The following is a 16,298-nucleotide window of genomic DNA, read 5'->3' as shown; positions in this document are numbered from 1 at the left end:
TGGAGTGATTTAGGGAAATCACGGAAAACCTAAATCAGGATGGCCGGATGCGGGATTGAACCGTCGTCCTTCCGAATGCGAGTCCAGTGTCTAACCACTGCGCCACCTCGCTCGGTAGAGAGAGGGGAAAGAAAGGGAAGAAGGGAAAGGAGATTCAGTTACTCACAACCCAGGTTATGAAGCAACAGGGAAAGGAAAATAGGGAGGGTAGCAAGGATGGAGGCATGGTTGTCAGAGGGAAGCCAAAGATATTCTACTGTAAGTACTGTGCCAGCTTCAAACCAAAGAGGATGCATACAGAAGTAAAGAGGTATATAGTATAAAGATAAACACAACTATGCAGGATGAAAAGATGCGTGAATGGCTAAGAGGAAAGGGAAAGAGGAGAAGACTGGAGAGTAAATGGGAGTGAGGTTGTTTAACATAGGTTCAGTCCAGGGGGATGGCGGGATGAAAGGATGTGTTGGAGTGCAAGTTCCCATCTCCGCAGTTCAGAGGGACTGGTGTTGGGTGGGAGAAGCCAAATGGCACATACGGTGTAGCAGGTTCCTAGGTCCCTAGAATTATGTTGCAGGGCATGCTCCGCTACTGGGTATTGGGCATCTCCTAGGCGGACAGTTCGTCTGTGTCCGTTCATGCGCTCAGCCAGTTTAGTTGTTGTCATGCCGATGTAAAAGGCTGTGCAGTGCAGGCATGTCAGTTGATAAATGACATGTGTAGTTTCACATGTGGCCCTGCCTTGAATTGTGTACGTTTTACCAGTAGCAGGGCTGGAGTAAGTGGTTGTGGGGGCATGCATGGGGCAGGTTTTGCAGCGGGGTCGGTTACAGGGGTAGGAACCGCTGGGTAGAGAAGGTAATCTGGGAATATTGTAGGGTTTAACAAGGATGTTACGGAGGTTAGGGGGCCGACGAAAGGAAACTCTGTGTGGTGTGGGGAGAATTTTGTCAAGGGATGATCTCATTTCAGGGGTTGACTTGAGAAAATCATATCCCTGGCGGAGTAATTTGTTGATGTTTTCGAGGCCAGGATAATATTGGGTGACAAGGGGGATGCTTCTGTGTGGTCTGGGGGTAGGAACATTGTTGTTGTACGGGGAGGAATGTATTGCTCGAGAGATCTGTTTGTGGACAAGGTCTGCAGGATAGTTGCGGGAGAGGAAAGCACTGGTCAGGTTATTGGTGTAATTGTTGAGGGATTCGTCACTGGAGCAGATACGTTTGCCACGAATACCTAGGCTGTAGGGAAGGGAGCGTTTGATGTGGAATGGATGGCAGCTATCAAAGTGAAGGTACTGTTGTTTGTTTGTGGGTTTGATATGGACAGAGGTGTGGATTTGAGCTTCAACAAGATGAAGGTCAACATCCAGGAAGGTGGCTTGGGTTTTGGAGAAGGACCAGGTGAAATTCAGATTCGAAAAGGAGTTGAGGTTATGGAGGAAATTAAGGAGTGTTTCTTCACCATGAGTCCAGACCACAAAGATGTCATCTATAAACCTATACCAGGCCAGGGGAAGCAGCTGTTGGGTCTTCAGGAAAGCCTCCTCCATGCGGCCCATGAAGAGGTTGGCATAGGACGGAGCCATCCTGGTTCCCATGGCCGTTCCCCTGATTTGTTTGTAGGTCTGGCCTTCAAAAGTGAAGTAATTATGGGTGAGGATGAAGTTGGTAAGTGTGATGAGGAACGAGGTTTTTGGAAGATCTTCGGGTGGGCGTTGGGAGAGGTAGTGCTCAAGGGCAGAGAGACCATGGGTATGTGGGGTGTTTGTGTAAAGGGATGTAGCATCTATGGTGACAAGAAAGGTTTCAGGTGGGAGAGGAGTGGGAATGGATTTGAGGCGTTCTAGGAAATGGTTTGTGTCTTTGATGTAGGATGGGAGTCTGCAGGTGATAGGTTGGAGGTGCTGGTCTACCAGAGCTGAGATACGTTCGGTTGGGGCTTTGAAGCCTGCTACAATGGGACGGCCAGGATGGTTCTCTTTGTGGATTTTGGGTAATAGGTAGAAGGTAGGGGTACGTGGCTCAGGTGGAGTGAGTAATTCTATGGAAGCCGTTGTGAGGCCTTGTGAGGGACCTTGGATTCTTAGGATTTTTTGCAGCTCAGTCTGGATGGAGGGAATGGGATCCTGGGTAACAGCTTTGTAGGTTGAGGTGTCGGAGAGTTGACGCAGTCCTTCTGCCACATACTCCACACGGTCAAGTACGACAGTTGTGGAGCCTTTATCCGCCGGGAGGATGACAATAGAGTGGTCTATTTTCAGCTCCTTAATGGCACGGGATTCAGCTGGGGTGATGTTGGGGGTTGTTGGGATATTCTTCAAGAAGGACTGGGAGGCAACACTGGATGTGAGGAATTCATGAAATGTCTGCAAGGGATGGTTTTGGGGGAGGGGAGGAGGATCCCTTTGAGAAGGCAGTCGGAACTGTTCTAGACAGGGTTCAACACTGGGTCTAGTATTTGGGGGCTGTGTTTGGGTAGTGAAGTGGTATTTCCAGTTGAGGTTCCGGGTGAATGAGAGGAGATCTTTAACCAGGGCAGTGTGGTTGAATTTAGGCGTGGGGCTAAAGGTTAAGCCTTTTGACAGAACAGATGTCTCTGGAGGAGAGAGGGATCTGGATGAGAGGTTTAGGACTGAATTGGGACTGGCGATTATGTGGCATTTGACTGTGGTTATAGTTGAGATTTGGTCTGTGTGGGGTATGTGCTGGGATGGGGAGATTGAGTAGGGTGGCTATGCTAGGTTTGTTGGCTATGAGGGGGGTTTGTTGAAGGTTCTGTTGTGGTTGGTGTTTGTGAGGGATAGGGAGAGGGACCCCACTTCTTAGGTGTTGCACTAGCACTGTTGATAGTTTTTTCAGGTGTTGTGTGGCATGGAACTCAAGTTTGCAGCTGGCTTCTAGGATGATGTTCTTGAGTGTGTTCTCCAAGCAAGGGTTTGAGAGGTGGAGGACTTTGAAGAGAGATAGGAGCTGTTGGGAGTGGTGGTTACATGAAGTAGTGTAGAGATTCAGGACAAGTTGGGTAAGGGCTAAGGATTGAAGGTTCTGGAAGTCCTGGAGAGACTGGTGGAAGGAGGAATTGCACCCGGAGATGGGAACTTTTAAGGTAAGCCCTTTAGGGGTAATTCCAAAGGTTAAGCAGGACCGGAGGAAAAGTATGTGGGATTGCAATTTGGCTACGGTGAATGCATGTTTCCGGAATGAATGTAAATAATGTGGTATAGGATTAGGGTACATAGTGGGTAACTGGTGGGTAGGGAAATTAAATAACTAAAATTGAAATAGTAATCATAAGAAGAAATAAAATGCGGAGGGAAGGACGAGAAAGAAAGAAATTGTGTTGGTAATGTTCAATACCAAAGGAAGACCACTAAATAAGAAAAATACGGAAAAAGTTGACCTGACCAAGCAAGTATGTCCAGATCAGGGGAAAAGAACACACGTTGCTCAAAAACAGAGGTAGCGAGTGGCGAAAAAAGGATCGCGCGTGCTGCAAAAGATATCGCGCGTACCGCAAAAAAGATCGCGCGTACCCCAAAAGCGATCGCGCGTGCCGCAAAAAAGATCGCGCGTGCCGCAAAAAAGATCGCGCGTGCCGCACAAAAGATCGCGCGTGCCGCAAAAATGTCCCAAAAGAAATTTCTTGTGGCAGAGAAAGATTGCCAATGGCACAAAAATATCGCCAGCAACAAGAAATCGACGGAAATGGATGATACTGGTAGGTGCGGAAGAGATTGTTGGCAGTGATTGTTGGCTGGAATACAGTAAATAACGAACGTTAAAACTATGGAATGTTGAATAAATAAATCAATAAATAAAAAAGAGAAGAGAACTATAAACGGAAAAAGATAATAGGAGGAAGATGAAACTAGCACAGTTGGTGACGAAAATATTAGTTTATGGATATATAAAACACTGAAGAAGAGAAAATGTTAAGATGACAGACGTAAGTGATAGCTAACAAAAGGGACAAAACAATGAAGGATGTGGACCATATAGGTGATCTAAATGATTAATGGAAAATCTCATATAGAGATGTGAAACAAATACTAACAAAGAGATAGAGGGGCTGGCCAGTACTTACCTCAGCTCAGTACAGCCGATAGATACACACAAAACAAAACCGAAAATTTATGTTCCTAGCTTTCGGAACAAATGTTCCTTCATCAGGGAGGAGAGAGGGGATGGTTGGTTGGTTGGTTTGGGGAAGGAGACCAGACAGCGTGGTCATCGGTCTCATCGGATTAGGGAAGGATGGGGAAGGAAGTCGGCCGTGCCCTTTCAGAGGAACCATCCCGGCATTTGCCTGGAGTGATTTAGGGAAATCACGGAAAACCTAAATCAGGATGGCCGGATGCGGGATTGAACCGTCGTCCTTCCGAATGCGAGTCCAGTGTCTAACCACTGCGCCACCTCGCTCGGTAGAGAGAGGGGAAAGAAAGGGAAGAAGGGAAAGGAGATTCAGTTACTCACAACCCAGGTTATGAAGCAACAGGGAAAGGAAAATAGGGAGGGTAGCAAGGATGGAGGCATGGTTGTCAGAGGGAAGCCAAAGATATTCTACTGTAAGTACTGTGCCAGCTTCAAACCAAAGAGGATGCATACAGAAGTAAAGAGGTATATAGTATAAAGATAAACACAACTATGCAGGATGAAAAGATGCGTGAATGGCTAAGAGGAAAGGGAAAGAGGAGAAGACTGGAGAGTAAATGGGAGTGAGGTTGTTTAATGTAAGTTCAGTCCAGGGGGATGGCGGGATGAAAGGATGTGTTGGAGTGCAAGTTCCCATCTCCGCAGTTCAGAGGGACTGGTGTTGGGTGGGAGAAGCCAAATGGCACATACGGTGTAGCAGGTTCCTAGGTCCCTAGAATTATGCTGCAGGGCATGCTCCGCTACCCTGGTATTGGGCATCTCCTAGGCGGACAGTTCGTCTGTGTCCGTTCATGCGCTCAGCCAGTTCCATAGTTTTGCGGCACGCGCGATCTTTTTTGCGGCACGCGCGATCGCTTTTGGGGTACGCGCGATCTTTTTTGCGGTACGCGTGATATCTTTTGCAGCACGCGCGATCCTTTTTTCGCCACTCGCTACCTCTGTTTTTGAGCAACGTGTGTTCTTTTCCCCCGATCTGGACATCCTTGCTTGGTCTGGTCAACTTTTTCCGTATTTTTCTTATTTAGTGGTCTTCCTTTGGTATTGAACATTACCAACACAATTTCTTTCTTTCTCGTCCTTCCCTCTGCATTTTATTTCTTCTTATGATTACTATTTCAATTTTAGTTATTTAATTTCCCTACCCACCAGTTACCCACTAAGTACCCTAATCCTATACCACATTATTTACATTCATTCCGGAAACATGCATTCACCGTAGCCAAATTGCAATCCCACATACTTTTCCTCCGGTCCTGCTTAACCTTTGGAATTACCCCTAAAGGGCTTACCTTAAAAGTTCCCATCTCCGGGTGCAATTGCTCCTTCCACCAGTCTCTCCTGGACTTCCAGAACCTTCAATCCTTAGCCCTTACCCAACTTGTCCTGAATCTCTACACTACTTCATGTAACCACCACTCCCAACAGCTCCTATCTCTCTTCAAAGTCCTCCACCTCTCAAACCCTTGCTTGGAGAACACACTCAAGAACATCATCCTAGAAGCCAGCTGCAAACTTGAGTTCCATGCCACATAACACCTGAAAAAACTATCCACAGTGCTAGTGCAACACCTAAGAAGTGGGGTCCCTCTCCCTATCCCTCACAAACACCAACCACAACAGAACCTTCAACAAACCCCCCTCATAGCCAACAAACCTAGCCTAGCCACCCTACTCAATCTCCCCATCCCAGCACATACCCCACACAGACCAAATCTCAACTATAACCACAGTCAAATGCCACATAATCGCCAGTCCCAATTCAGTCCTAAACCTCTCATCCAGATCCCTCTCTCCTCCAGAGACATCTGTTCTGTCAAAAGGCTTAACCTTTAGCCCCACGCCTAAATTCAACCACACTGCCCTGGTTAAAGATCTCCTCTCATTCACCCGGAACCTCAACTGGAAATACCACTTCACTACCCAAACACAGCCCCCAAATACTAGACCCAGTGTTGAACCCTGTCTAGAACAGTTCCGACTGCCTTCTCAAAGGGATCCTCCTCCCCTCCCCCAAAACCATCCCTTGCAGACATTTCAGGTATTCCTCACATCCAGTGTTGCCTCCCAGTCCTTCTTGAAGAATATCCCAACAACCCCCAACATCACCCCAGCTGAATCCCGTGCCATTAAGGAGCTGAAAATAGACCGCTCTATTGTCATCCTCCCGGCAGATAAAGGCTCCACAACTGTCGTACTTGACCGTGTGGAGTATGTGGCAGAAGGACTGCGTCAACTCTCCGACACCTCAACCTACAAAGCTGTTACCCAGGATCCCATTCCCTCCATCCAGACTGAGCTGCAAAAAATCCTAAGAATCCAAGGTCCCTCACAAGGCCTCACAACGGCTTCCATAGAATTACTCACTCCACCTGAGCCACGTACCCCTACCTTCTACCTATTACCCAAAATCCACAAAGAGAACCATCCTGGCCGTCCCATTGTAGCAGGCTTCAAAGCCCCAACCGAACGTATCTCAGCTCTGGTAGACCAGCACCTCCAACCTATCACCCGCAGACTCCCATCCTACATCAAAGACACAAACCATTTCCTAGAACACCTCAAATCCATTCCCACTCCTCTCCCACCTGAAACCTTTCTTGTCACCATAGATGCTACATCCCTTTACACAAACATCCCACATACCCATGGTCTCTCTGCCCTTGAGCACTACCTCTCCCAACGCCCACCCGAAGATCTTCCAAAAACCTCGTTCCTCATCACACTTACCAACTTCATCCTCACCCATAATTACTTCACTTTTGAAGGCCAGACCTACAAACAAATCAGGGGAACGGCCATGGGAACCAGGATGGCTCCGTCCTATGCCAACCTCTTCATGGGCCGCATGGAGGAGGCTTTCCTGAAGACCCAACAGCTGCTTCCCCTGGCCTGGTATAGGTTTATAGATGACATCTTTGTGGTCTGGACTCATGGTGAAGAAACACTCCTTAATTTCCTCCATAACCTCAACTCCTTTTCGAATCTGAATTTCACCTGGTCCTTCTCCAAAACCCAAGCCACCTTCCTGGATGTTGACCTTCATCTGGTTGAAGCTCACATCCACACCTCTGTCCATATCAAACCCACAAACAAACAACAGTACCTTCACTTTGATAGCTGCCATCCATTCCACATCAAACGCTCCCTTCCCTACAGCCTAGGTATTCGTGGCAAACGTATCTGCTCCAGTGACGAATCCCTCAACAATTACACCAATAACCTGACCAGTGCTTTCCTCTCCCGCAACTATCCTGCAGACCTTGCCCACAAACAGATCTCTCGAGCAATACATTCCTCCCCGTACAACAACAATGTTCCTACCCCCAGACCACACAGAAGCATCCCCCTTGTCACCCAATATTATCCTGGCCTCGAAAACATCAACAAATTACTCCGCCAGGGATATGATTTTCTCAAGTCAACCCCTGAAATGAGATCATCCCTTGACAAAATTCTCCCCACACCACCCAGAGTTTCCTTTCGTCGGCCCCCTAACCTCCGTAACATCCTTGTTAAACCCTACAATATTCCCAGACTACCTTCTCTACCCAGCGGTTCCTACCCCTGTAACCGACCCCACTGCAAAACCTGCCCCATGCATCCCCCCACAACCACTTACTCCAGCCCCGCTACTGGTAAAACGTTCACAATTCAAGGCAGGGCCACATGTGAAACTACACATGTCATTTATCAACTGACATGCCTGCACTGCACAGCCTTTTACATCGGCATGACAACAACTAAACTGGCTGAGCGCATGAACGGACACAGACGAACTGTCCGCCTAGGAGATGCCCAATACCAGGGTAGCGGAGCATGCCCTGCAGCATAATTCTAGGGACCTAGGAACCTGCTACACCGTATGTGCCATTTGGCTTCTCCCACCCAACACCAGTCCCTCTGAACTGCGGAGATGGGAACTTGCACTCCAACACATCCTTTCATCCCGCCATCCCCCTGGACTGAACTTACATTAAACAACCTCACTCCCATTTACTCTCCAGTCTTCTCCTCTTTCCCTTTCCTCTTAGCCATTCACGCATCTTTTCATCCTGCATAGTTGTGTTTATCTTTATACTATATACCACTTTACTTCTGTATGCATCCTCTTTGGTTTGAAGCTGGCACAGTACTTACAGTAGAATATCTTTGGCTTCCCTCTGACAACCATGCCTCCATCCTTGCTACCCTCCCTATTTTCCTTTCCCTGTTGCTTCATAACCTGGGTTGTGAGTAACTGAATCTCCTTTCCCTTCTTCCCTTTCTTTCCCCTCTCTCTACCGAGCGAGGTGGCGCAGTGGTTAGACACTGGACTCGCATTCGGAAGGACGACGGTTCAATCCCGCGTCCGGCCATCCTGATTTAGGTTTTCCGTGATTTCCCTAAATCACTCCAGGCAAATGCCGGGATGGTTCCTCTGAAAGGGCACGGCCGACTTCCTTCCCCATCCTTCCCTAATCCGATGAGACCGATGACCACGCTGTCTGGTCTCCTTCCCCAAACCAACCAACCAACCATCCCCTCTCTCCTCCCTGATGAAGGAACATTTGTTCCGAAAGCTAGGAACATAAATTTTCGGTTTTGTTTTGTGTGTATCTATCGGCTGTACTGAGCTGAGGTAAGTACTGGCCAGCCCCTCTATCTCTTTGTTAGTATTCCGTTTACTCATATTTTCTCCACTGGATAATACTGTGGAACTGTATCAAATACCTTCTAGGAACCAAAGAACATGGAATTAACATGTGCACTGGTAACTGATGCCCTCTGGGTCTCACAGACTTGTGGAGAAAGCACAGTTTCACACAATCAATTGGAATTTTTCATTACTCCAGAAACATATGGTAGACTGCTGCTAGATGAGAATGTTCTTTCACATACTTCATGCAGACCTTTGTAGGTATCCCATCAGTTCCAACCACCTTTCCTCTGTTGAGCAATTTTTATTGATGTTCTATCATGTGGTCATTTTATTGTTTATAGAATTATTGAGAGGTGGAACCATAGTATAATCTTCCTTAGTGCAACAATTTTAGAACAAATAATTTAGTATTTTGACATTCACTCTATCATGCTGTGTTCCAATGTTGTTAAGGTCACTGAGTGTCTGGACAGCTGCCTTTCATCTGATTACTGATTTAACTTATTAACAAACCTTAGCATTTTGTGTCAAACTGAGAGACAGAATTTTCAATTCAAAAACTGTTGATCAATTTTTCTTGACTTTCATTACACTAATTTTTGCTTTGTCCACTTTTTGTTTGCCTATGACACTTTAGCTGTGTTGAAATATGTGGAGAAGCTCTCTTTGGTTTTAGAACAGCTAGCTAATACGGCAAGTCCTTCCTTGTTCAGCGAATACGTGGATATAGTATGTTGTAGAATACTCTCAAACTTTATCCATTTGTAATCAACATTTTATTTCTTGGATATAAATGTTTAAAGTTCACTGCTCACAAGGAGGAATAGTGTCATACTTTTCTTTAAATTTTTATTGACACCTATAGACAGTTATGCTATAATGATCTTATTATCATTGACTGTGCAGTACTATACTTCATGTTCTCCCTCATCCCTGCCCCTCCTGTACAGGGCCCTCAGACCTAACATGGAGATGCCACTTATACTCAAGTTGATGACTGGTGATAGGTTCTTTACTTCCTGGAAAGGTGACAGTATCTGAGGGAGAGGTCAGTACTTGAAATACCTTTGTTATCTCTGGTACATGTCTCTTGATAGCCGACTGAGCACAACCATTTGCAGCACTATTCATCACTTGACACTTGACAGTGGTCAAGGTGTTCTACAGTTACTTACAAAGAGCACAGTTACTTCCAAAGAGCAAGAACCTCATCTTGCATATAGAGCAGCATTCACAGTGGGGTTCTGCCTTCTGACAGTTACAATGTTTTTCTTAATGGTAAACAAATAACTTTATATTAATCTTGTTAATTCTCTTTTAATCTCTGGATCTGTTACACCACGAGGATTAAATATTCATTTTGAGAACAGAGGCAGTAAACACTGAAGAAAATAATTTTCTTTCCTTAACAATAGAAAATCCTGTGAAAAAACTTATTGATTCCCTGAAGCTACTCGAGAATGTGGAGTTTCAAAACTATCATTTTGTTGTGGTATAGTCCCTACTAAACTGATGTAAAAATGGAAAAGTGGAGAAATTTATGACAAATTCAGATAGTTTACAACAGGAGCCAAATAAACAGGAACTAAATAAACCTGATATAATTATACTCTCCACAGAACACACTACTATATTACAGCATTGGACTTTGTAAAATCTTACCTTGCAATTGCAAACTTTCGACACTGTCTTAAAGTAAACTGATCAACTAGCAGGAAAAGGTGGAAATATTGTAGTAATTACATAACTATCTACACTACAATTAAGGGGAAATGATTTTTAAAATCAGATTTGCTGCTAATATATGTAGAATGTGAGATACAACTGTCTATTTACAATGAAAAACATTTTGTGTGATATATGCAACTGTAACTTACAACCTCTAATTTACTTCAATACAAAAATTTCCAAAAAAATTTCAGAATTATACCTTTACTCCTGAAATGCAACTAGTGAGAATGATTGCCTGAATTAAGGTATGACTGTCCAAATTACATTTTTTGTGACCCTCAGCATTTGAAAACTATGCAAAAAACCTAACACATACACATGTTTTGTTGTTAAAAATAATGTAAAGGTGAAACAACACAAAAATCACATTTAAATAGCATCTGAAAGATTAGGATTTAGATTTCTGAAGTGAATTTATCTGATACACAAAGGAAATTCCTAAAGTTGTCTTATACTGATATAAGTAAATAAATACACTGATGGGGCAAAACATTATGACCACCTGCTTAGTAGCTTATTTCTCCATCTTTGAAGTGTAATATATCACTGAGTCTGCATATCAGGGACCCAAAAGTTTGTTGGTTGATTTGTGGAGGTACATGGCATTAAATATCTATGCACAGGTCATATAATTCAAATAATTTGCATGTGTTGTTGCCTGATAGTGACCCGTATGAATTCCTTAGGATTTATATCAGATGAATTTGGTCTCAAGACATCAATGTAAGTTCACTATAATGCTCTTCAAACCACTGTAGCATGATTCTGGCTCCAAGACATGTACAATTATAATGCTGAAAGGTGACATTGTCATGAGGGAAGACATAACACATGAGGGGATGCAGGTGGTTCTCAGTCGTCGTTGTATCTTTGATTACTACCATGGGTCCCATGCCAGCACAGGAGAATGACTCCCATAGCATACCATATTTTACAGACTATAAGATGCTATGGACTAATAGTAATTGATAGAATTTTTAAGGAATTTTTTTAGATATACCATTTTTTACCATTTTATTGTTAGTTTGAAAAGTCATATTTAAAACAAAATTCTTAGTTTAGAAAACCAAACTGACCTTTAAAATTCCTGGAAAACATCATCTGAACTTTCTTCTTCTTTTTCTTCCTCTTCCTCATAATGATTGTACTCTTCATATATAAGATGGCTTTCACTGCTGTCGAGAGTGTTACTTATGCCACACTTCTTGAAAGATTTAATAATAATGTCTTCTCTCACTCTAGATCAAAACTGTTTTTTTACAATGACACGCTTGTTTGATTGTAGGTTATTTTAAAGCTCTCCTCCATGTGAATTCATGTTTCGTTTCGTCTATCATTCATTAGTTCCATTCCTCCCTCATATTCACTTTAAATGGCTTGTTTATTGAGACACCAAGGGTTGCAATTGTGAAACAAGTCCTCCCAGAATAATAGAAAGCTTTGTATTTACCTGTCTCAATCCTTTTTCACAGAATTTTTCAAATGACTACTAAATTGATCTAGCACAAGAAGAGAAGTCTTCTTCAACAAAGCACCCATCTTTCTGTCCCATGCTCTGCTAATCTGTAGTTCCACACTAGCCTCATCCATCCAGCCGATGTCATGTATGTGAACAACAACAACTGGTGGTATTTCAGAAGGTTTTGGCATTGTTTTGTGCTTGAAAATGATTTTTTTTAGTGCTGTCAGCACAACATGAAAGGACAACAGTGTAGTGCATCTTTTGGTGTTCACTTGTTTTTATAGTTACAGTTTTAGCCACTTTCATAGCAACACTTGTTACTCAGCACATCAGATGTCAGAGGAGTTTCATCTTTACTTGTTATCTGGCTTAGTTCCACACTGGTTTTCTTTTGATGCTGAATAATAAAGCACTGGAAAGATAATATTTTCTCTTGATACTCTTGTGGCATTTTCTGAGGTATTTTGGTTTGTTCCACATACTAAGTCCATGATGCTTCATAAGCCTGTAGCACTCCACCCTAGTCTGTTAAGTTCCACTGTAGCACTAGCTTATGAGTTGTAGCATTGCTCTTGGGGAACGAAAATAAAAAGAACTGTTACTTTTTTTTTTAATGTCGAAAAAGTGAATATTTTGGTGGGCCACTTGGCAACAGAATCAGGGATTGATTACACTATTATAATAACATACGTTGAGCATTAAATACCTGAATAAGAGCAGCATATTGATATATATATATATATATTTGAGATCGTTCGGAAGAAACATTATCATTTCTCTGCATTTTTATAGTCGCGATGTAGTCATACCCGGATCAACACTAAGGGACCAGAAGATTTATAGACTTTAAAAGAAATGCAACACTACACAATTAAAAAAAAAAGGAGTTGGTTCAGAAATAATAGGAAAACGATAATGTTCCTTCTGCCTCATGCTGCATTCGGCCCATCAGCGTGATCGTATTTCTGGTGATGAAGTAACACAAAAATAATTATCATACAGGTAAATAAGGAGATGGAATCATCAAGGTTAATTTACGAAAATAAGCACACTTATCTTTAACACACGTTTTTTAATGCTACGTACCTTTTCATATTAAATTACAATAGATGACCATTGTGGTTAGATACTTTATACATAACAGTAAAAATGTCCTCTTGACGCTGTCTGTTCGATATCAGTTACAAGAAACTACATGTTTTCTGTTTGGAAAAAATAACAATTAGCATATTCACTCAATACTTTCACATAGAATATAAAATACAGTTGCGGAACGCAGCAAGTCCGCGTCCGCCTCTCATGGAATACAAACAGAAAAGGTGAGGCGCCAAAAGCCTCATTTGTCTTGAAACAACAGAGTTCTTTTTTACACCATTAATCGATACATGTACATAGAGATTTACTGGCACCGCGCAAGAACGGCAAAGATACAGAATAATAGATTCTATCACTGCTATGCGATGGTTCATTTCTTTTACTTTACAATTGTTCGATAACTTTAGGCCATCAGGCGTTTACTATTGAGCGTATTTAATGTTTGTGAGGCGAAAATTACTAATATTACAGAGTGTGTATTTCAATTATTTTTGTATTAATTCCAGTGACATTTTGATTGTGTCCTTGAATCCATTTCAATATATCTTATTCTAGTTTTGGCCATTCTGCATTCAGTCCTCTATCTGTGCATTTAGTCTTCCTCATTTTTATCAATTTTTCTTTATTAGTCTATCAATAGCAAATGATTTTTTTCTGTTGGTGGAGGGCTAAAATGTCACTCAGCTGCCCTGTTTCCATATTCTTCAGCATATACTATTACTTTCAGTTTATAGTCCATATCATATGAATACCTTTTATTTTCTTCAATTACAAAACTAGGTACTGGCAAAAGTATTGCACTGTTACCAATAACACAAATCACTTTCAGTTTAGGTTCACTGGCACCATAGACTGCAGTGATGCATCATAGGCTTGTCAATGTTCTGTGTTTGAGGTGCTCGAATAGGATGGAGACAATTCCAGTTGATTCCAGTGTTGCTAGATAGAGGAAGGTTTCCCATGGCACTGAACATATTGCCATTTTTAAGAGGAGTGGGAATTTTAAATCGGACACTGGACATTTTTATTTTAGTTTTGTGTATGAGATGTACCGGAATTTTGGAGACAATTTTTCACAGAAAAAAGTGAGTCTTATTGTCCATAAAATACAGTAATACTGCTCTCACCAGCCTGTGTCTGTGGAACACTGCATGGTATGAGGCACCATTCACATTGATGACAATGTTTGTGGAGACAACCATTGACATATTATAGTAAAAGTGCAATTCACCCAATGAGCTAACATTGATTGATGGTTGAATCCTGATGGTCCCCTGCCTGATGCAATCATAATTGATGAAGTCATTGGTTCAGTATGCGAACACGTACAGGTGGTCTGCTATGGAGCTCCATGTTCAACACCATATGATGAACGGTGTGCTCCAAAACACTTGTGTGTGCACCACCATTATGTTCTTTCAGCAGAGTTGCCACTGATCACCATCTACCTTACCTTGCACAGTAGACAAGCCTCTTAGCCCAACATTCTGTGGAGAGTTGCAGATGTCAAACCATTTAGCACCTACTGGTAGTTTCATTGTCCTTCTACCACTTTCTGTAGATGCTCATGGGAGAAGCACATGAATGTATGCCCAGCTTCACCATTTTAGAGCTATACATTCACAGGCTCTGCATAATAATAACGTACCCTTTGTCAAAGTTGCTTATCTCAATGGATTCCCCCATTTGTAGCCCATATCTTTGTTAGGGTTATCCCCCATCCATGTCTGCTCTGCTTACATACTTTTGTATTGCGTCATGTGCCCGCAACACCATTAGGCAGCATCCAATGTCATGGTAGGCTATAGGCATAATGTTTTGGCTTTTCAGTGTATGTGAAATGCAAAGATTTTTTCCTTAGCTGGTTTCATTATACTTTTTTACACTGGTGTGACAAAGATGAACACATCTGCTAAAAACAGATTGGCTTTCTAAAACATATTTTAACAGGAAAATCAAAAGCTAATTTTTTATGCTACTGGCTTGTAATTTTGGTTTCCTTCTATAGAACAATTGTCCAGAAAAACCTATTTCATAAAATATTTAAAATCTGTTTCCCTAGCTGTCAGATCATTACATTACTGGGAAAACTGAGATTTTGGTGTCACATACCTAACATTTTTTTGAGCAAGTGACAGCTTTAATGATTAAGTAAAGATGGTAATTTTTTCTTCTGGTGTTGTTCTGTTGACATGACTGCTCTGGTCAATTGTGTTGTATCATTTATAACAAATTTCATAAGTGAAAAATATTTTCTACAACACTATTTATTGAAAACTGTAGGCAGTAATGTTAAAGAAACTTACCCCAGGCATTATTTTGTCTTCAACATCTTTCATAATTTTGTCCCACTCCTCAGGTTCATGAGGTGCTTCATCCGGGAGTAATTTTACAAGATAAAAAGGTTCTACATCAGAATTGACTCTTCTTGAGCTTATAGTCTTCATGAACTGGTATATGTAATCAATCAAGTCTTTCCCATGCTTCTTGAAATCATGAACTGACATCCCCTCTAAAAAAGAGAAGTATTTCTATCATTTATAAAAGAGAAAACAAAATTACAGATGGCTATGAATACTGAATCTATTTTTTGTCTCAGCCACTAGAAGTTTGGTGAACTTCATAGTGCTTGTGCCTCACAAAGTAAATCATATATTTTTTCCACATTTTTCATTCTGGCCCTAGTTAAACCATTTGGACCTGATCAGTTGCTCTATCATTCTCAGCCAGTGGCATCATCAGCTGTAGTATAAGGGGCATGTGGCCAGCACACCACTCTCCCAATTGCTGTCAGGTTTCTCGGCCTTGAAACCACTGCTAATTAGTTGAGTAGCTCCTCAGGTGACCTGGCAATGGCAGTCAGCCACGCTGACCATTCAGCAGTTGACACAGATAAATCATATATTATATGTATATTAATTTACACATTCATGGTCAAATGAATGTTGACTTGGAAAAAAAGTGGAATATACCTTTGTTACTGTTTTTCTCTCATCAGTCATTGTGTTATTATATGTTAGATAGTACAAGTCTAAAGTTTCAAAACAAAATAGTATTAAGATCAATTAGAAACAAATGCCTTCTACTTGTTCACTCCTGAAATGCTGATGTGAAATGTTCAATTCAAAGTTAGCCACTTTTATTGAACCATTTAATATAACTACTAGCCCCTGCTGTTTTCTATCTTTGCATAAATTCTGTATGCAAAAATTTTACTGGT

At 42.2% G+C, this 16,298-nt stretch overlaps 1 protein-coding gene across 1 annotated transcript in view; it reads right to left on the bottom strand.

The window, feature by feature from the left end:
* Positions 1–15,585, bottom strand: part of LOC126176530 (aromatic-L-amino-acid decarboxylase-like) — a 102,557-nt gene extending 86,972 nt beyond the window's left edge. The window contains exon 1 of the mRNA XM_049923686.1: positions 15,385–15,585. Coding sequence (XP_049779643.1) covers positions 15,385–15,585 — 201 coding nt within the window. The remainder of the gene's footprint in view (positions 1–15,384) is intronic.
* Between the last annotated feature and the right edge of the window lie 713 nt (positions 15,586–16,298).

The sequence above is a fragment of the Schistocerca cancellata genome, chromosome 3 (assembly GCF_023864275.1).
Source record: "Schistocerca cancellata isolate TAMUIC-IGC-003103 chromosome 3, iqSchCanc2.1, whole genome shotgun sequence".
NCBI lineage: Eukaryota > Metazoa > Arthropoda > Insecta > Orthoptera > Acrididae > Schistocerca > Schistocerca cancellata.
This window is presented reverse-complemented; position numbering and strand designations above follow the sequence as displayed.